Genomic DNA, 22,000 nt, shown 5'->3' with positions numbered 1-22,000 from the left:
CCGGGCAGGCGCGCTGACAGACTGTGGCTTCCGGCTTGTGCCGTGCCCTGGGCCCTCACCAGGCTGCTTTTTTCTTGGGGTGAGATGCTGAAGGTTTTTGCACGTGTAGTATGGGACAGGGAGGGGTGGAACTGTTTGTTTCTCGAGGGCTATAATGGCATGTTAGGCACGACGTGTACTACTGCGAAGGTGTTTGTCACGGTGTGATGTTCTGAATGTCCTGGAATGGTTTCTCTTTGGTGTGGTTTGATGGTTTTTTTGCTTTATGTACTTGACCTTTCCTGAAATAAAGTAGTTAAAAAGTCCTTCCTTCCGCTTTGGATGCACCGGACCAGGCTTGCTTGGAACCGCGTGGGGCGATCCTGAGCGTAAGACTCCCTGGCTTCCTATCTCTTTTTTCTTTTCTGACTCCCATCTCTCTAAAGGTCTCTAGTTTCTGTTTATCTCTCTTTCTGATTTCTTTTCTTGCATTTTTGTAGCTTTTTTCCCCCTCTTTATCTCTCCTCTTTGTCCCCTCCCTCCTGTACTTCCAGTTTCTTTATCTGTGAGTTACTTCTTTACAGCCTTCTTTCTTACTATTTCTTTTCCTTTCTTTCTTTCTTTTCTGTTTACTTGTTGCGGGGAGTTACCTTTTCCAATAGTTTGCCTTCCGAGGGGTGCTCTTAATTACCCCTTCTTCCCCCCTTTGTTTTCTTTTTTTTCACTGTTTCAACCCCCTCCCCCCACACCATTTTTTTTTCTTCCCTCCAATCCTTTCCCCCTCCCATCTAGAGTTTTATGGTTGCATTCCCAGACACTTATCTTTTTAAATAGTATAAACTTTTTTTTTTGTTTTCTTTTTCTTTGTAATAGGTTAAAATTAACCCTGCCCTAGCAGGAATGGCTGCTCCTACACCCAGCAGCTGGCATGAGGATGCCTCTCAGAACCTCCCCATTACCCATGGCTTAAGGGTTCACACCCCTCCCTACATCATGGTCTAGGTCTGCATAGATACCCTTGCTAGTCTCCTGGGACAGCGTAACATACGTTATGCAGGTTGTGTTAACACGGTCCCAATGATTTACCTGAGCAATTCCACCCTAGTTAACAGGGTGTGTGCAAAGGGCCTGGACATTGCAGGCATGCACTATTTTGTCACTCCCCTAGACACCCCAGCAGTGAGGGTGGTGATTTTTAATGTGCCCCCAAATGTGACTGATCTGGAGCTGGCCAAGGAACTTGTAAGAACCGATAGGGCTCAAGTCCCTTTTGCTGACTGACAATGGGAAGTAGGAACCCCAAGCTAAGGCATGTCCTGTCTTTTCAAAGGCAGGCTTTCATGCTTCTCAGGGAGAACCCACAGTCTCTGCCTCAGTCCTTGAGCCTCATGTTCAATGGGTGGAGGTTTGTGATCTATTTTTTTTCTTTTGGGGGAGACCACGTGTTTTCAGTGTGATAGCTCTTCTCACCTAGCAGCCCAGTGCCCACAGGGGAGATTGGCCAGAACATCAGCAACTACAGCGGTGCCGACGAATGGTGCATCCACTTCTGGGATGCAGGCCCCACCCAGTGAGGCTGGGAGCTTTTCCCAACCTCCTTCTACCCCTGTTCCATCTGAGGGAGCTGGAGTCTCTGGCATGAGAGTGCCACCCAGTGGAGGGGTTGGGACTAGGCCCCAACCCTCCCCCCCACTCATTCCACCTACAGTGCCCACCCCCACCAGTACAGAGACACCATCAGGTGGAAAGGCTGATGCCTCCACTTCCCCCCTGCCTGCCCTGACCACCCCAATTGAGGTGGCTGGGGTGGTCAGCAATTGTGGCACCAAGGCCCTGTCGGATGATGGGGCTTAGCCCTCCTCCCAGTTGCCCTCCACCATGGCCTTGTCTGAGGTGGATGGCCCTGGGGAGGTAGGCCAGAAACAGTCTGGCCCATCCTCTATGAAGGGTGGGCCACCTGCCATGAAGAAGAAGAACAAAGAGAAAAAAGTGAAAGGGACCACTCGGGACTCCCCATCCCCACTGAGACCTTCCTCAGCTGATGCTGGGGGGGGTCCCCGCTGGAGAGCCTGGCCCCACTCTGGCTGTCATGTCAATGACCCTGTTGACAGGGGATGACAGCCTCTTGGAGGTGGGGGAGGTGAAGGCGGGGGTCACTAACCCCTCGCCCATCTCCTAGCTTCTACAGGTGGGTGGCAGTAAGACCTATGCACAATGTCTCTTCTGGAGATCTGACCCAGGGGGCAGCAGAGGAGTCTGCTGACCTCTTGGTCACATCCCAGGCTACTGAATTATATGAGGAGGCTAGTGAGATGGAGATCCAGCTTTCTGAGTGTCGGAAGTGACCTCGAGAGCAGGATGGCCTCTCTCCCCCCCAAGATGGTGGGGATTGCTCTTCGAGAGCCAAACCTTGACCTGGGCAATCAGAGGAGGTTGATGGGTTTAGATATTGAGGGTGTAGATGCTGAGCTCCCAACTAGGGTACAGCCTTGCCTTGCATCTGTCGGAAATGTGCAGCCCATGTTGGTAGACCCCCCCAGGGTAGGTCCTGACTATGGGGGGGGCTCCTGACCTTTTCAAAATATACTAAAGGACAGAAGAACATAGCAGGGCACATCATCCAATGGTGCGCAGATCCTAAAGTTTTTATCAAGGCTGCCAGAGCTGCGGCCAAACTTATGCAACAAGATCTAGGCACTCGGCAGACGGGTTATCATCTGGAGAAGCTCGCACAGCAGATGGGAGACAAGTGGGGCCTGGCAGGGTCCCTGGAGTAGAGTAGCGCATGATAGGCCTTTTTCAACCCGTCTCTGCTTTTTGCTCTGCTCTCAGGGGCTCACTCTTCTATCTACACCTTACTTCACTCTTCCTCTCCCATACCCACACCCGTGGCAGCCACAACCATTGGTACTTTTAACATCAATGGCTGTCGAGATCCAGTGAAACAGGAGGCCGTTCTGGAGCTCCTGTGCCAGAAGCAACTGGCTGTCGCCTTCCTCCAGGAGACGCAGTCCGACAGGGCCAACCAGTTGGCTTGGCACACTGCCTCACAAGGCCAGTTGTTCTTGAGTTGTGGCACCAACCTTGGAGCCGAGGTTGCGACTCTCCTATCATCACAACTACAGTATAACATGGCAGTGGCGCAGGAGATTGTCCCCAGCTGCCTGCTGATTGTCCGCGTCACCCTAGCACAACACCACCTTCTACTTATCAATGTTTATGCACCTACTGGTGGCCAGGAAAGGGTCATTTTCTTTGAGACCTTGGCCATCCTTTTGCGTGATGTTAGCGAGAATGATGACCTGCTCCTTATAGGTGGGGACTATAATTGTACCACTGACACCCCGTTCGACCATACGGGGCCTGAGCCTCACATGCCCTCAGCCCACAAGCTGCAGTCCATCTTGGAGACTGCAGGCCTCATTGACATCTGGCAAGCCCTGCACCCTGATGCGCGCCAGTACTCCTTGGCCAGGATGAGTGCTGGTGGTCTCACTATGACCCGCCTCGACTGCATTTGTCACCAGGCACCACCTGCCACTCCTACACAGTGGCCGCATCATTCCCTCAGGTCCATCAGATCATAGCCTGGCTTGCTGTGAATTGAGCCTGCCGGGGAGACCCTGCGTGCGAGTGCCCTATTGGTGTTTCAATGTCAGCCTGCTTCAAGACTCTTACTTCTGGGACTGCTTTGCCAACTTTTGGTAGGGCTGGGAGGCCACAAGACTGAATTACTCCTCCTGCAAGCTATGGTGGGATGTGGGCAAGGTACAGATCTGGGCTTTTTGCCAGCAGTACACTCAGCTGGCCACAAATGAACTGCGCCACCATATCAGAGAGCTGGAGGAAGATGTGGTAAAGCTCGAGGCTGCCCTGCTGGCTGCTGGCAGTGATGCCGTGCTGCTCAAGAGCCCCCGGTTCTGGAGGAAGTGCCTGCGTGACTTAGCAGAGAGTGCAGCCCATGGAGTGAGGATCCACGCCCGCTGCCAAGAGCTGGCCAAAACAGATGCCCCAACCCACTTCTTCTTCAACATGGAGCGACAGCAGGCAGTGAGCAAAGTCTTAGATCACCTCAAGACCCCTAAGGGCCAGGTAATCACTGACCCAGGTGAAGTACGTGAGCACACCATTGCCTTCTATTGTAACCTGTTTGCGGCTGAGCCGTCTTGCCCTGAGGCTACGCGGGAACTCCATGTAGTCCTGCCACACCTTTGTGCCCTGGAGGCCAGCGAGCTTGAGCAGGAATTGTTTGGCGGAGCTGGCAGCTGCCACAGCTGGCCTTACCTCTGGCAAAGCCCCAGGCCTCAACAGGTTATCTCCTGAGTTCTACAAGACTTTCTGGCCTCTTCTCAGCCCCTGTCTCCTGCGTGTTTTCCAGGAGAGTCTTGCCAACAAGGTCTTGCCAGTCAGTTGCCACCGTGCAGTGCTCACGCTGCTGCCCAAGAAAGGAGACCTTGGCTGCATTAAGAACTGGTGGCTGGTCTCCCTGCTGTGCACGGACTACAAGATTCTGGCGAAAGCACTGGCCACCCGCCTCCACACTGTCATGGCCTCCGTCACTGGGCCTGAGCAGAGCTACTGCGTGCCGGGCAGAACCATCCAAGACAACCTGTTTCTGCTGTGCAACCTACTTACAGCCAGTGAACTCTTTGGCCTAGACATTGGCCTCTTCTCTCTGGATCAGGAGAAAGCCTTTGACCGGGTGGACCACGCCTACCTCTTTCAGACCCTGGAGGCCTTTGGCTTTGGGTCCCTTTTCACTGGGGCCCTCTGGGTCTTGTATCAAGACACTTCCAGTCTGCTCAAGGTGAATGGGGTGCTCTGTGCCCCGTTCCCCGCATGCAGAGACATCCATCAGGGCTGCCCCCTGTTGAGCATGCTCTATGCTCTGGCCATTGAGCGATTGCTGCATGCACTGCAGCGCTGCCTGAGTGGTGTAGCCTTACCATTGGCCATGGGCCTGTCCATTGCCCCCGGCTATCAGCATATGCAGATGAAGTGACCATCTTCCTTAACACCCAGGAAGACATGGTGGCTCTGACAGACTGCCAGCGAGCCTATGAACGCAACTCTTTGGCCTGTATCAACTGGGCCAAGAGTGATACCCTGTTGCTTGGTGAGTGGATCACCATGACCCCCCCCAGATTTGCCAGGGAGCCTCACCTGGCGCTGTGAGGGCCTTAAGGTCCTGGGCGTGTTCCTAGGACCACCGACCTTCATGTCATGCAACTGGGACGGCCTCAAGGAAGAAGTGGAAGGCCACCTACAAAGGTGGCACTGGCACCTACCCAGTCTCTCCTACCATGGATGTGTTCTCATCATGAACAACCTAGCGGCGGTGACCTTGTGGCACCGGTGCACCATACTTGATCCACCACAGGACCTACTCAAGTGACTCCAGCACCTCCTGGTTGATTTTTTTTTTCTGGGATGGACTCCACTGGCTCCCACGAGCTGTCCTTTACCTACCTGTAGCTGAGGGGGGCCAGAGTTTGGTTGACCTTGCAAGCAAGGTGGTCGCCTTCCGCCTGCAGGCCCTTCAACTCCTGTATAGTGAGGAGCACCCACCTTGGCAACAACTGGCGTGCCAGTTTCTGAAGAGGGTGGGGGCCCTTGGCTTTGACTGGGAGCTCTTCCTCTTGGACCTCACGCTTTTGAACTGGGCGGTGCTTCCAGCTTTCTACCGTGGCATGGTACGAGCCTGACAAACCACTGTTCGTCTCCAGCCCTGGGCCTGTCACCTGCAGTTCCCGCATTTGCTGAGGGAACCCCTGGTGCACAACCGAGCTCTGAGGCGCCCTGTGCTGAGCCTGGCCTCTGCCACTCTCACAGCCATTCTCATCCAGGCATGTATCCTCCACCTGAGCCATCTCCTTGACCCTGCTCGGTCGGCCTGGCTCTTGCCCAAGGCCTTGACCACCCGGCTGGGCATGCGCTCCATCTGCAGCGTGGGCTGTCTCCTGTGTGACATCCAGGCTGCCCTCCCATTGGAGGCAGCAGCCACCCTGGATGACCATCTCCAGGCGGGCCAGGTCCCCTGCACTGGGGGTGTCCTGAGTGGGGTTTTTCTTGCGTTATCAGTCACCTTGGCCATGTCCGGTGGCCCTGGCACCCTGCTGATGCTCCCGGTGCCTCCTGACAGTGACATGGGTTGTCCCTTTGCTTTTCTGTCACATAGAAGACCATATGCCTGGGTGGTTCATGTCTGCCATGCCCAAGTGCTGGCGGGCCACCCCAATACACCGTGGCAATGGTGCCTGGGGCTGCCAGATTTCCCCACCAGTCCACCCAGTGTGGTGCACATTGTATAAGCTACCAACTGCCAAGAAGACTGGCGACCTGCAGTGGTAGTTGCTGCACGGCATCCTAGCCACTGCACGTTTGCGCCCCACTTTGACCCAGCTGCCTTAACAGCCTGTCCCTTCTGCCTGGGGGGTGTTGAGGAGACTCTTTTTCATGCCTTCCTTGACTGTCTCCCCTGCAGCCACTCTTTGTCACCCTTGAGCCGCTTCTGGGAGCACTGGGCAGGAGCTTCTCAGAGACCACCTACGTGTGCTCCTACCTGTACTGGGTGGCTGAAAAGGGCCCCATCTGCCTGATCAACTTTTTACTGGGTCAGGCCAAGATGGCTGTCCTCAAGAGCCACCACAACCGGCTTGCCAGGACCAGTTCAGATGATGGCCTGCGGCTTTTCGGCCTCCTGGGGCAGAGGCGCCACTCCCTGGACTTTGAGTACGCTGTGCTCTGGCAGGCGGTGCCAGCCTTTAAGACACGCTGGGCCCTTGAGGGAGCACTGTACATGTGGAGGACGGCCATCTCAAATACGCACTCTGATGTCCATGACTGGTCTGGGCAACCAGTCTGGGCGACCGGGCTGGCTCAGTGTCAGACTATATCTTCCAGCTCATGCCGTCTCCTGGGCCCTCACCAGGCTTCTTTTTTTGTTTTCTTTTTGTGTGGGAAGTTGAAGGTGTTATCATGTGTATGATTGGATAGAGCAGGGTATGAATTGTTTATTTATAGTTATGACCATGTGGCTGGCATTCCAACCGCATAACTAACATGTAAGACACAACGTGAAATGTAGCAAAGGTGTCTGTCACGGTGTGATGTGATTAATGCAATGACATGGTGTTCTTGGTTTGATAGTAATTTGTTTGTTTTTTGCTTTGTAAGTGGCCAACCATTTTGTATCCCTGAACCCCCAAATAAAGTAGTTTTAAAAAGTCAAAAGTCTTTCTTTCTTTTTTTTTTCTCTCTTTCTTTCTTTTCTGCTTGCTTGTTGCTGGGATTTATCTTTTTCTATATCTTGCCTTTTGAGGGGTGCTCTTAATCCCCCCCCCTTTCTTTTCTGTTTCTGTTTTTTTCCTAACCCTCATACCCCATCCCCAACTCCTTTCACTCCACCCCTTTCCCCCTCCCATTTAGTTTTTTATGGCCACATTCCCAGACTTATCTCTGTAGTTAATATATACATCTTTCTTGCATTGTCTTAGCTTTTAGCTTTTGAAATTAACCCTGTCCTAGCAGGAATGGCTGCTCCTACACCCAGCAGCTGGCATGAGGATGCCTCTCAAGACCTCTCCCTTAACCATGGCTTGGGGGTTCACACCCCTCCCTATGTTGGGATTGAGGTCTGCGTAGGTGCCCTAGCTGGTCTCCTGGGACAGTGTAACATACATTACACAGGTCATGTTTACACAGACCCAGTGATTTACTTGAGTGCTTCCACCCTAGTCAACAAGCTGTGCGCAGAGGGCCTGGACATTGTGGGTGTACACTATCTTGTCATGCTCCTAGACACCCAGGCAGTGAGGGTGGTGATTTCCAACATGCCCCCACGTGTGACCGATCGGGAGCTGGCCAAGGAACTTAAGCCCTATTGGGTTTCTACGAGTCCCTTTTGCTGACTGATGATCAGAAGCAAGGACCCGAAGCTGAAGCATGTCCTGTCTTTTGGAAGGCAGGTTTTTGTGCTCCTCAGGGAGGGCCCACAGTCTCTGCCTTGCTCCTTGAGCCTCATACTTGATGGGCAGAGGTTTGTGATTTATTTTTCTTTGGAGACCATGTGTTTCCAGTGTGGTAGCTCTTCCCACCTAGCAGCCCAGTGTCTGTGGGGGAAAGTGGCCAGAACATCAGTGACTACAGCAGCACCGATGGATGGCGCATCCACTTCTGGGACACAAGCCCCGCTCAGTGAGGCCAGGAGCTCTTCCTGACCTCTTTTCACCCCTGTTCCATCCGAGGGGGCTGGGGTGTCTGGTGTGAGAGCAGCATCCAGTGGAGGGGTTGGAACTACTCCCCAGCCTTCTCCCCGCCCATTCCACCTATGGTGCCTACCCCGTTGGTGCAGAAGCCCCACCAGGTAGAGGGGCTGATGCCTCCACTTGCCCCCTGTCTGCCCTGACCACCCCAGTTGGGGTGGCCAGTGACTGTGGCACCAAGGCCCTGTCAGACAATGGGACTTAGGCCTTGTCCTGGCTGCCCTCCACTGCGGCCTTGTCTGAGGTGGCTGGCCCTGGGGAGGTGGGCTGGGAGCAGTCTGGCCCATCACCTATGAGTGGTGGGCCACCTGCCACTAGGAAGAAGAAGAAGAAAGAAAGGAAGGTGAAGGGGGCCTCTCGGAACACCCTATCCCCACTGGGACCCTCCTTGGCTGGCACCAGGGGTGCCCCCACTGGAGAGTCTGACCCCGCTTCAACTGTTATGTTACACGTGACTAAGAGCAGGGATGACTTGGTGGTGGGAGAGGCAATAGCAGGGGTCACCAACCCCTTGCCTGTCTCCTAGCTTCTGGAGTCAGGTGGCAGTAAAGATGATACAGAATGCTTCTATTCTGGAAGCCAGACCCAGGGGGCAGCAGAGGAGTCTGACGTCTTGGTTGCATCCCAATCTATTGGATTGGATGGGGAAGCTAGTGAGATGGAGATCCAGCTGTCTGAGTGTCACAAGCAATCTTGAGAGCAGGATGACTTCTCTCCCCTCAAGAAGGCAGAGAGTACTCTCTTGGAGATGGTCCTTGACCTGGACGATGAGAGAGGCTGATATGTCTGGACATTGAGGGTGTAGACACTATGGTTGTGGGTGAGCTCCCACCTAGAGCGCAGCCTTGCCATTGCTCTGTAGGAAATGTCCAGCCCATGTTGGCAGACCCTGCCCTGGGCCGGCCCTGACTATGGAGGTCTCCTGGCCTTTCTGAAGCAGACCAAAGGACAGAAGAATATAGCAGGGCACATCACCCAGTGGTGCACAGACCCTGAGCTCTTTATCAAGGCTGCCAGAGCTGCAGCCAAACCTATGCAGCAAGATCTAGGCACCCAGCAGATGGCTTACCATCTAGAGAACCTTGCACAGTGGGTGAGAGATGAGTGGGGCCTGGGGGTGTTCCTGGAGTAGAGTAGGGCATGATGAGCCTTCCCTAACCTGTCTCTGCTATTTTGCTCTGCTCTTGGGTGCTCGCTTTTCCACCTACACCTTACTTCACTTTTTCTGTCCCATACCCACACCAATGGCACTTTTAACATCAACGGTTATCAAAATCCAGTGAAACGGGAGACCATCCTGAAGCTCCTGCACCAGAAGCAGCTGGCTGTCGCCTTCCTCCAGGAGACGCATTCTGACGGGCTCAACCAGGTGGCTTGGCACACTGCCTGGCAAGGCCATTTGTTCCTGAGCCACAGCACCAACCTCAGCACTGGGGTCATGACTCCCCTATCACCACAACTGCAGCTTGACATGGAGGTGGTATGGGAAGTCATCCCCAGCCACCTTCTGACTGTCTGCATCACCCTAGCACAACACCACCTGCTATATGTCAATGTCTACACACCCACTGATGGCCAGGAGAGGGTCATTTTCTTTGAGACCTTGGCCACCCTCCTGCACAATGCTAGTGAGGGTGATGACCTGCTCCTTATAGGTGGGGACTTTAATTCCATCACTGATGCCTCGTTTGACTGCACAGGCCTGAGCCTCATCTGTCCTCAGCCCACAAGATGCAGTCTGCCCTGAAGAGCATGGACCTCATCCACATCTGTTGAGCCCTGCATCCTGGCATGCACCAGTACACTTGGGCCAGGACGAGTGCCAGCGGTCTCACCATGGGCCGCCTTGACCACCATCTGCCACTCCTGCACAGCAGACACATTGTTCCCTCCGGCCTGTCAGATCATGGCCTGGCCTGCTTTAACCTGAGCCTGCCTGGGAGAGCCTGTGCGCACAGGTGCCTTATTAGTGCTTCAGTGTCAGCCTGCTTCAAGTCTCCTACTTCCAGGACTGCTTTGCCCTGTTTGGTGGGGCTGGGAGGCTGCAAGACTGAGCTACTCCTCCTGGAAGCTATGGTGGGATGTGGACAAGGTACAGATCCAGGCTTTTTGCCAGCAATACACCCAGCTGACCACAAATGAACTGTGCTACTGTATCCATAAGCTGGAGGAAGATGTGGCAGACCTCAAGGTTGCCCTGCTGGCAGTTGGCAGCAATGCAGCACTGCACAAAAGCCTCTGGTTCTGCAGGAAATGCCTGCGTGACTTAGCAGAGAGTATGGCCCATGGAGTGAGGATCCATGCCCATGGCCAAGAGCTGGTGGAAACCAACACCCCAACCTGCTTCTTCAGCCTGGAGCAGTGGTGGGCAGTGAGCAAAGTCTTAGGTCACCTCAAGACCCCCAAAGGCCAGGTAATCATGGACCTGGGCAAAGTGCATAAGTATGCCATCACCTTCTATCATGACCTGTTTGCAGCTGGGACATCCTTCCCCGAGGACATACAGGAACTCCACAAGGGCCTGCAATGTCTCTGCACCCTGACGGCCAGCAAGCTTGAGCAGGAATTACCTCTGGAGGAGCTGGCAGCCACCATAGCTGGCCTCGCCTCTGGCAAACCCCCAGGTCTCAACGGGTTACCTGCCGAGTTCTAAAAGACCTTCTGGCCTCTCCATGGCCCCTGACTTCTGTGCGTTTTCCAGGAGAGCCTCACCAACAAGGCCCTGCTGATCAGCTGCTGCCAAATGGTGCTCACGCTGCTGCCCAAGAAGGAAGACCTTGGCTGCATTAAGAACTGGCAGCCAGTCTTTCTGCTGTGCGTGGACTACAAGATTCTGGCCAAAGTGCTGGTGACCCACCTCCACACCATCATGGCCTTCATCACTGGGTCTGAGCAGAGCTACTGTGTGCTGGGCAGGACCATCCAAGAAAACCTGTTCCTGCTGCATGACCTACTTACAGCCAGCAAACTCTTCTGCCTGGACATTGGCCTCACCTCTCTGGACCAGGAGAAGGCCTTTGACCAGGTGGGCCATGCCTACTTCTTCCTGACTCCAAAGACCTTTGGCTTCAGGCCCCTCTTCACTGGGACCCTCTGGGTCTTGTACCAAGACACCTACAGCCTGCTGAAGATGAACAGCATTCTCTGCACCCTGGCTGGGTATACTCTACATCCTAGCCATTGAGCCAGCCCATGTCAGGGCTGCCCCCTGTCGGGCATGCTCTACACCCTGGCCATTGAGCTGCTGCTGCATGCACTGCAGTGCTGCCTGAACAGTGTGGCCCTGCCAATGGCCATGGGTCCATCCATTGGCCCTCCGCTCTGACTGTCAGCATATATCGATGACATGACCATCTTCTTCAGCACTCAGCATGGGGCCAGCAAGCCTATGAGCATGCCTTCTCAGCCCATATCAACTGGCCCAAGAGTGATACCCTGCTGCTTGGCATGTGGACCAGCATGACCCCCCTGGATTTGCCAGGGGTCCTCACCTCATGCTGTGAGGGCCTCAAGGTCCTGGGCATGTTCCTGTGGTTGCCAACCTTCATGGCACACAACTGGGACTGCCTTAAGGAGGGGGTGGAGGCCCGCCTGCAATGATGGCTGTGGCACCTACCCAGACTCTTCTACCGTGGACATGTCCTCATTGCCAACAACCTGGTAGTGGCAACCCTGTGGCACCGGTGCATTGTACTCGACCCACCACAGGACCTACTTGAGAGATTCCAGCGCCTCCTGGTATATTTATTTTCTGGAATGGGCTCCACTGGATCCCACAAGCTGTCCTTTACCTACCTGTCACTGAAGGGGGCCAGAGCCTGATTGACCTGGTGAGCAAGGTGGCCGCTTTCCACCTGCAAGCCCTTCAGCGACTCTTCTACGGTGAGGAGTGCCTACCCTGACAACAACTGGCCTGCAGGTTCCTGCAGAGGATAGGAGCCCTCGGCTTCAACCAGGAGCTCTTCCTGCTGCACCTCATGCTCCTGAACTGGGCGGTGCTTCTGGCTTTTTACCACAGCATGGTATGAGCCTGGCAGGCCACCTTCCACTTCCAGCCCCAGGCCCGGCACCTGCAGTTCCCCATACCTTCTGAGGGACCTGGTACACAACCCAGCCCTGTGGTGCCCTGTGCCAAGCCTGGCTTCCGCGAGCCTCATAGCCACCCTCATCCAGGCGAGTGTCCTCCGCCTTAACTATCTCCTTGACCCTGCTCAGTTGGCCTGGCTCTCGCCTGAGGCCCTGACCACTTGGCTAGGCATGTGCTCTGTCCACAGCATGGGCCATCTCCTGGGTAACATCCAGCCTGCCCTCCCACTGGAGGCAGCAGCCACCCTGGATGACCATCTCTGAGCGCACCAGGTCCCCAGCACCGCAGATGCACCAAGCGAGTCTTTGTCCATGCTGCCAGTCACCCCAGCCGTGGCCAGCAAGCTGGCTAGTGGGTCTGGCACCCTGCTGATGCTCCCCGTGCCTCCCTACATTGACACGGGTTGCCTCTTTGCTTTGTTGTCGCGTAGAAGCCTGTAAACCTGGGTGGTTCACGTCTACCATACCCAGGTGCTGGCGGGCCACCCTGATACAACATGGTCACGGTGTCTGGGGCCACCAGATTCCCCACTGGCCCACCTGGCTTGGCGCACATTGTATAAGCCACCAACCGCCAAGAAGACTGGCGACCTACAGTGGCGTTTGCTGCACGGCATCCTAACCACTGGCATGTTTGCGTCCCACTTTGACCCAGCCACCTTGATGGCCTGCCTCTTCTGCCCCAGGGGCATTGAGAAAGACCTCTTTTATGCCTTCCTTGCCTGTCCCCCCTGTGGCCACTCTTTGTCACCCTCGAGCTGCCACTGCAGGCACTGGGCAGGAGCCTCTCGGAGACCACTTACACGTGCTCCTACCTATACTGGATGGCCAAGCGGGGCACCGTCTGCCTGGCCAACTTTCTACTGGAGCAGGCCAAGATGGCTGTCCTCAAGAGCTGCCACAGCCGGCTTGCCAGGACTGACTCAGACAATGCCCTGTGGCTTTTCAGCCTTCTGGTGCGGGCGCACCTCTTGCTGGAGTTTGAGCATGCTGTGCTCCGGCAGCTGGTGCCTGCCTTTGAGGCACGCTGGGCCCTTGGGGAACACTGTGCCATGTGGAAGACAGTCTTCAATATGCGCTCTGATGTCATGACTGGTCTGGGCAAACGGGCAGGCTCGGTGTTGGAGTGCAACTCCAAGCCCGCGCCACGCCCTGGGCCCTCACCAGGCTGCTTTTTGCTTTTTTTTCTTTGTGTGGGAAGTTGAAGGTTTTGTCACATGTATGATTGGATAAAGCAGGGTAGGAATCATTTGTTTATAGAGGGCTGTGGCCTGTATGACCATGTGGCCGGTGTCCCAATGGCATAATGGCATGTTAGGCACAAGGTGTAATACAGAAAAGGTCATGGTGTGATGTTATGACTGTAATGGCATGGTGCTTTTGGTTTGATGGTAATTAGTTTGTCTTTGCTTTGTGTATTGGACCTGAACCCTGGAGGGGCCTACTTTTTGTACCCCAAGCCCCTGAATAAAGTAGTTAAAAAGTCAAAAGTCTTTCCTTCCTTATACCCAGGAGGGTCAGAGCCTTCAAGAGTTTTTGTTTGTTATTGGCCAGTGGCTTGGGGGTAGATATGAAGGGGCAGTTTGAAGGTCATGCCGTAGGGTGCCTGGGGTACTCTGCTTTTTGAGCCCAGCATGGAACAAGGGTGTGAGATGGACTGAAGCAAAGGAGCTGACTCCTGAAACAGTGGGCCAGGCCTGAGAGCCTTAGGATTAGCGCCTGAGGGGCAGAAGTTACTGACTGGGTTGGGAGGCCCCACAAAATTGAGACTGAATGATACCTGTGAAGCCAGGGGCATGACTGTGGGCGAAGCTGGAGGCCATGATTAAGAGCCAAAGGCTACTGTATAGGCTCCAAAGGCACAGAATCTCACAAGCTGAACTAGCAAGAGAGAGAAGGGAGAGGCATCGTTAGCTAGAGGGTCTAACTGTGGAGTTCTGTTGGAGTCTAGTAGCACCAGCTTCCCCCTCCTCCCCTTCCATCCCCTGCCTTGGATTCATAGGCAACCTTCCAAGAAATCCAGATACCAGCCAGACATATAAGAGGGAGAGAAGTGAAGAACATAGGCTCAGCCTGCCACAAGGGAAAGAGGGAAGATACCTCCTGTGGCTGGGCCTGGGGCAGGTATCTTCCCTGTTTCTCTGTGGCTCAAGGAGACTTCAGGCTCTATTACCATGTGTGTGCTTTTAAATCATTAAGCATAAAGACTAGTTTAGCTAACAAAATAAGGGTCACTTAAAGAGTGTTGATTTAATGCCATATCCACTTATTCTCCCCACATTACTTACTGGAGATCTTGTTTTCCTTTTGCAGCCTAATTTAGGTGGAGTGATGTATGTAGGCTCTGCACCCACCAGCTCTGCTCTGCAGAAGTACTTTGTCCCTTTGGCTTACAACTTCAGGCTACCAACCCAGGCTTCATTTACTCCTTCCACTTTCACATAACACCTGATCCAGGATCTAAGAACAGGAGGGAGGAGAATTAATGCTCAGGAGCCAGTAACGTTAACCATTGCTTCAAGGAATGAGGAGGTTTGGCTGTTAAGTGACACTACAAATTGTAAGTCACATTTCTGTGTAGCCTGGTCCCCACAATAAAGTTTGTTTTGCTGATTCTGGTCATTAGTAATGTGACTGAATGTATTGGCTGGTAATGGGGTGTATATAGAACGTGAACAATTCTATCTGTACATAAACCTAAAGCTGTATGTATATATGTGAGAAGAAAGAAATTATTTAACTGCACAGGCCAATAATTGCCTTGCAGAAAATAACCATCTATTTTGTTTGCAAAGGGAAACATATGCTCAAAATATTTTCAGGGTATTATTTCCTATACTACAATAATCTGTTGCCTGCTCTTTTTTTACAAAGTGCTAGTAAACTATCAAACCCAGTAGAGGCTGGTGATAAATGAGACTGGGTTGTCAAAGTTGCCTCACAAAATGCTCTCAGGGTCAGCAATGGCTAATGATTATGCTATAACTAAGGCAAAAACTGGGCAGCCAAAGCTCTAGGTCATGACTGCTCTGTCAACTTCCCTGTGCCCTGGGGAAGGGGGAAGCAGTGTTGAGTGTTGGTGGGGAGAATTGGTGGGGGAGGAGAGAAGAAAGATGATCTTACCTGTCCTAGCTGTCCCCACACCTGGCTTCTCCAGCCAGGTGGTCAGTGCAGGGTTGCTCTAGTCACAGCAAAGAGTGGGTACGGGGCAAAGGCACAATTCTGGTTCCTGCTCTAAATAGATGCCCAGAACTAGTTCCCCTCTTTCCCTGCCCCTCATCCCCCTCCAGTTACGCTACTGTCTTTACATCCAAAATTCAGTTGCAAACTTCCTCTAAATTGGTGAGTAGTGAGATCCAAGCTTTTGTTTCAGACCATTACAAAGATAGGAGCCTGCTGTGAAATTCTGGATCCCAACCTAGATGCAGATGTCCTCAAACCAGGTAACCTGTTCCAGTTCTTGACCACTCTCACAGTCAGAAAATTCATCCTAATCACCAACCTAAATTTCCCCTGATGAAGCTTGAGGCCATTGCTCCTAGTCCTATCCCCTATACGCACTGATCAAAGACCCACTGGGGAGCAGCCAGCATTATAGTTCTAGTAAGTTTTTGTTTTTTCCATGGATTTTGTGGAGATTTCCTGATTTTGCAATTTCTGCAAAATCTGCACAATGATGATTTGGGCACATCCCTATCTATAATCACTCTTCAGAGATTTGAAGACTGTTATCAAATCAGTCTTCTCTTCTCCAGACTAAATAACCCTAGTTTTTTCAGCCTTTTCCCAGGCCTGTAATAATTTGGTTTGCTCTGCATGGGACTTTTTCCAAAATGTCCACCTCCTTCTTGAAGCGTGGGGCCTCAAAACTCAATACAGTACTCCAGGTGATGCTTGACCAGTGCTGAATAGAGTGGAAGAATCACTTCCCTTGATTTACAAGTAACACTCCTGTTAATACAACCCAATAAAAAGTTGTTGCCTTTTTTGGCAACAAGAGCACACTTTTGGCTCATATTCAGCTTGTGTTCCACTATAGCCTCCAGGTCCTTCTCTGCAGCACTGTAGCCTAGCTAGTCATTCCCCAGTCTGTATTTATGCATGCCATTATTCCATCTTGAATGCAGGACTTGGCACTTGTCTTCGTTAAATCTCATCTGATTGATTGCAAATCACTTCTCCAATTTATCTGGGTCATTCTGAATTCTGGCTGCAGCTCCAGCACACACTGCAGGGTTCTCTCCCCCCTCACCACTCCCTGCTAAGCAGGAATTCCCTCCTTCCCTCTGCCTTGCAGAGAGGTGTCTGTATGTTAGCTAGCAGACCACATGCTGACTAGGGTCCATGCTGAATCAACAGGTAGCTGGTACTGTCCCCCTATTCTTTTCTTAATGGGGTGATAAATACTGAGTTAGGGGTGATAAACACTGTTATCAATTCCCTGCTGAGCTAATCAGAGCATCCTGATGGAGCCTGGCCATGCTCCCCCTTAAGCTCAGTACTGTGGAAGGGACAGGAGGGCTGCTCTAGTGCCCCTTGGCTTCCAGTCTGAGCCACTGCAGGCATGTGCCTGCAATTTTTTAGATGTCTGTCTGGTTACAAAAGTGGTTTAGCCTAGCCAGGTTAGACTAAACTGCAAAGACTGAATCAATTCAAGCTCAGGCTTTTTGAAAGTCTGTCCCTAGCCTTACAAATATTTGAGGTACACTAGTTGGAACTGACTTAACTGATCATCAGACCAGGCCCTCCTTTGCTTCAGTTGAATGGAAAGAACCACTTAGATACACTGTTAATTCCTGTTTTCCAACCCCTGTTGAAGACAAATCCATTTTTGTTTACTCTGTACTTTTTCCTCACATTGTATATACAGCTTCTTTCTCTAGTCTGACCTATCTTTGGTCTGTTAAGTCATTATCATTGTCTGGAAATCACAAAGAATATTTTAAATCCTTATTGTTCAGGATTATTATTGCAATGTGTAATTATTGCAATTTTTATTGCCTTGACAATATGTTGGCAAGTATCTTATTTCAGCTATAGGGATTCCTTTTGCCTTCATAAAATTCCTGACTTTTTATTTAAAACTTAAATAAATATGTGTACTAATAAAGTGCTACATGCAAGGAACATTTCCTTCCAGATGTTCTGATTACTACTGTGTTTGTGGAGAAGATGGGTCAATAAGATAAACACAGAACAGATCCAGCTACCCTTTAGAGACTTGCCACTGATGCCATTTTAATAAACCTTGTTCATGTCTTGTCCAAAGGGTTGCCAGAGGCAGATTGAAGAGGGATATGGTGGTGTGGTCCCTCCTCACTTTGGCTTTCTCACCAAAGCAGGGAACTCTTTGAGCTCATCAGCTGGTTAGCACAGGCTGGTGCTAGAGCCACTACTTTCACATGGCTGAGGAGTCCAGGGGTGAATGCTACCACTGTTTGTACCTCCACCCCTTTCCATGTGACTAATTTGGGGGCAGGAGAAAAGAAGGAGTGAACGGCACTGGTGCTCATGCCCTGGCAGAACCCCACACTGACCAGCTGATGAGCTCAGAGAGCTCCCTGCACAGGCAGAGCTCTGGCAGAAGCATGCACTGACCATCCAGGAGTTCAGAGAATTCACTGTGCATGTGCAGCACAGGCAAGGGGGGCATGGCTGCACCCCTCTCACTCCTTTCCTGGTTCTATCTATGAGGCTACCCAATAGCAGAATGAACTGGAGTTTGCAACAGCTGAGTTCCATTCCACAGTATATATTGACTCTACAGCAGCAACACTCTCTTGGCTACATTCTCATGTGCAGAAAGGAGACTACTAAGGGCTATAGTCTGTATTACCTAGCTAACATAAAAGCTTCCTCCTCCTGCCCCCTGTTTTTTGTAATTGTGGCTGCTTACAGATGTAATCCCCGCCCCAAATGGTGCTTTACTTGGAACTCAGTGCACCCCCACGCCAAGCCTAGAACGTGCCCAGAAGATGCATTGCGTTAGTTTGATTCAGCTTGCCCAACATCTGTATAGATTGGGCACTTCAGCGAGTCTTTTTTGGCACTTTTATCTAATAGCTGTTTGAATCAATGCTGGGGTTGAACTAACATGTTGCCTCTTCCAGTAAAGCGCAGGTTTGGTTTTCTTCCCATGCCTGTCAGCAGCCTTAGTCTTCAAGTTGAGGTGCAGGTGTGTTATAAAGTACACACCTTTTGGGGGGGGACTTGACTAGGGTGGAATAGGATACCACTTTGGTGCTTAGATGCCTACTAGGTGGCATAAGATCTGGCCTGGACTTTGTATTGCTGCTTTAGGCAACTTGATGTTGTTCTGCTTTCTTTTTCTCTGTGCCTGCTTATGCTTGTTATTGAGGGTACTACTGCATGTCAGAAGGGAACTAGCCTTGAGCATGTCTTCCAATAAGGTCCAGTTCTCTAGCAATGAGCCACCTCCAGCACATCTGGAGGAGGGAGCAGAAAACTCCCCATTAATTTCATAGGGGCTTGAAGCAGGCACAGAGCACACAGACACAGGCATTTCTCTCTTGCTGTTCCTGATGACAGCATCATGGCATGACCTTTACTGTAGTTTCTGCTGACTGGAGCAGAACATTCTCATGTGAGGTCTGTTTTTCCCCTGATATGCACAAGGACAATATGAACCCAAGGAGAGAAAGGAATTGTTTAGGGTGGGTCCAAATGTAACTAGGGGTAATGGGAGGAAACAGAGCAAAGAAACATTTAAGCTGAATATCAAGAAAAACATCCTAACACTGAAGTTCACAAGGCTGTGGAATAACCTCCAAAAGGAAAAGGTGGAAACTTATCAATGAGTCATTTAACATTGGAGAGAACAAAGCCCAGAGTGCAGGGAATAGTCAGGCACTGGTGAGGGAATGGGAGGGATGGCCTCAGGGGTGCTGTCTGTCACTTTGATACTCCTCTTGGTGACCTACAGTGTACCTCACTTTTTAATCTGAAAGCAAATGCAAACCAAACAATGACCACCTAAGGGGGGAAAAAAAGCCCTGATTCTTTAAGAGCAGGGGCCTCAGAAGCACTTTTCAAATTAGCCTGAATGATATGAAGTACATTAATGAGTTTTCAAGTCATTTTCTTTTTTCTTCAGCCCTGCCAAAATGTGTGTCTGTTCTGCCAGCAGTTTTCTAGCAAATTAATGAAACATCAGATGAGCACATCCAGCCAGATCAGAGTAGTGTGTTCCCAGAAGTGAGCCTGAATAGGCAGATCCTCAGCTGTTGTAAATCGATATAGCACCCTTGCTTTTGCTGCAGAGCAACCCCAATTTACAGCAACTAAGCCTACTTGGTGTTAAAATACAAATACTGCTTTCAATTTTCCCAGAGTTGCACTGCAAGAAGGTACACTTGAGTTTGCCAGCTTCCAATTCCCACTGTAGTTCCTTCAGTATTGATATGCTTTGCTTCCTGCTCCAAAAAACCCTGGGACATTATACTTTGGAAATCAGTGGGCACATCTACACATGCAGTTACTGCACAGTAACTGAAATTACTGTGCAGTAGCCAAAAATTACTGCACAGTATGGTGGTATCTATAAGTGCATGCCCATACTGTGCAGTAAATATGGTGACTTAGGCTGACTTGGGCATAAATTTGATACCTGCATCATACAGCTATCAAATTTATGCCCAATTAGTTACTATGCAGTAACACACATGTAGATGCCTTACTGCACAGTAACACTGTGTGCAGACTGACTTGAGACTAACTTTAGTCCTAAGTCAGTCCATACACAGTGTTACTGTGCTTTAACGCCTGCACATGTAGACACTGGCCTAAACACACTTACTGCGCAGTAAGTTACTGTGCAGTAAATTTAATGCACAGTAAATGCACATGTAAATGTGTCCAGTGTGTCAGGTTGGTAAGGCATTTTCATGTCCTCCTAAACTATCCATTTATAAAAGCCTTCTCATTATTTTTAACTGACCTTTCCTATTGTTAATAGTAATAGTAGCTATCATTGAAATGATCATGCAGTACTAGCCATGTTACACGATCTCTCAGAGGCATAACTGGGCAGTTCTGTTCTCTGGGCAAAGGCAGTGCATAGGCCAGCACCTGCAGTTAGGCTGCGAGTGGTGGCAGCCATGACAGCAGCACAACACCTGCTATTTTTGCACCCCTGAAACCCAGCATCTAGGGGTTGGTGCCTTGATTGCCCCCCTTAGTTACACTACTGCCATCTCGAGGAAGTAACAAGATACCATATCTGTGGACTACAACAGAATGTTGTTTCTTACCAGACACAGTTGAAGGCAGCCTGAGGCTTGGCTTGAACTCAGAATTGTTGTAAAAACATATCAGTGTGTTCTTGGCAACATGCCCAGCCATAGTAAACCAAGGCTAGGTATAGACATTCAAGAAGCACAAGGCAGAATAGATCTAAGTTATGTGGTTTTCTGTAAGTGGCATAGTTTAGATCAGTGGTGAACAGAACACACATTTGCCTGTTGGGGGGCGGAGGGGCAGGGTGCAAGGGGGAGGGCAAATCTTAAACAGGGTTGAACCATTTTTAAACCAGTTTATGTTTGCTTAATTTCTGTTCTGCTATGGGTATAGGCCAGTTTCTGATCCCTTATACTGGCAAAAATATAATGTCTGTACCTGGCCCAGCAGTGTTGCTCTGCTGCCAGCAGAGGTAGAGTTAAGGGGTGCATCCACACATGCAAGTACATGTGCTTGCAGCAGCTCAAATAGAAGCAGTGCAAATTTGAGCCGGGGCCTTTTGCCTCAGTGCACATGCTTGGACATGCACTTTGGTGTGGAGCAAATTGTGCTACTTGGGGCAAAATAACCCTGCCTGGCTCCTCCCAGATCTGCAGCCAGGGTGAGCTAGAACCCAGGGCCAGCACCTGTGCTGTCCCCAGCAATATAAAAGCTGCCTTGTCCTGACCCCAGCCATACAAAGAGCTGCCCTGCCAAGCAGCTCAGGGCTACTCGCTCTCTGGAGCTTCTGGGGCCCAGCCAATTGATACCTGGGGACACTACCCCTTGTGCCAGCTGGACTGCTGGAGCAGCATCCCAAATCCATTTTTTAAAATACCCCAAAATCCATCTTCTTCCACAATTAAAACAAAAAACCACTCCACACACATACACACACACGTATCTAGAGAGAGAGAGAGAGAGAGAGAGACACACACACACAGTGATAAGTTGGGTGATTCTTTATTGGTATATTTACAACATAGGCTTCCAAATTGCTTTAACTAGTGTCTCTATCATCACGAAAAAATAAATTCTAAATACCTATATGTGTTGATCTGTGCTTTTGGTTTTCTTCATACATAATGGGTGGATGTGGTGTTTGTGAAAAAGGGGTGATAAGGGGTGTGGGGGAAGGCAGGTGGGTGGATGTGGGTTGGTCTGTGGGTAGGAGTGGGGCAATTACTGGGGGCACTGTGGGTGTAGGAGACCTTGTGTGGGGGCTTCTCAGGAGGGGTGGGTCGTGTCCCCCCCCCCCAGCACATGCAATGTCTCCCGCCCAGGGTCCCAGCTCCCCCCTGGAGGGCCATAGCCCCTATCACCCACAGGGCTCCAGCCCCCCTGCCCAGGGTCCCAGGCACCCTGGAGGCCCCCCCACCCAGGGTGCCAGCTCCCCCCTGGAGGGCCACAGCTCCTATCACTCACAGGGCCCCAGC

The 22,000-nt window shown here is 51.4% G+C and overlaps 1 protein-coding gene across 3 annotated transcripts in view; it reads left to right on the top strand.

The window, feature by feature from the left end:
• LMNTD1 (lamin tail domain containing 1) overlaps positions 1-14,947 on the top strand; it is a 128,336-nt gene extending 113,389 nt beyond the window's left edge. For all 3 annotated transcript variants that reach the window (XM_059726605.1, XM_059726606.1, XM_059726604.1), the window contains one exon: positions 14,643-14,947. Coding sequence is in view for 2 of the 3 variants with exons in the window: in XM_059726606.1 (XP_059582589.1) it covers positions 14,643-14,774 (132 nt within the window). In the remaining variant the exon portion in view is untranslated. The remainder of the gene's footprint in view (positions 1-14,642) is intronic.
• Positions 14,948-22,000: the final 7,053 nt, after the last annotated feature.

This window comes from Alligator mississippiensis, chromosome 4 (genome assembly GCF_030867095.1).
Source record: "Alligator mississippiensis isolate rAllMis1 chromosome 4, rAllMis1, whole genome shotgun sequence".
Classification (NCBI taxonomy): Eukaryota; Metazoa; Chordata; order Crocodylia; family Alligatoridae; genus Alligator; species Alligator mississippiensis.
This window is presented reverse-complemented; position numbering and strand designations above follow the sequence as displayed.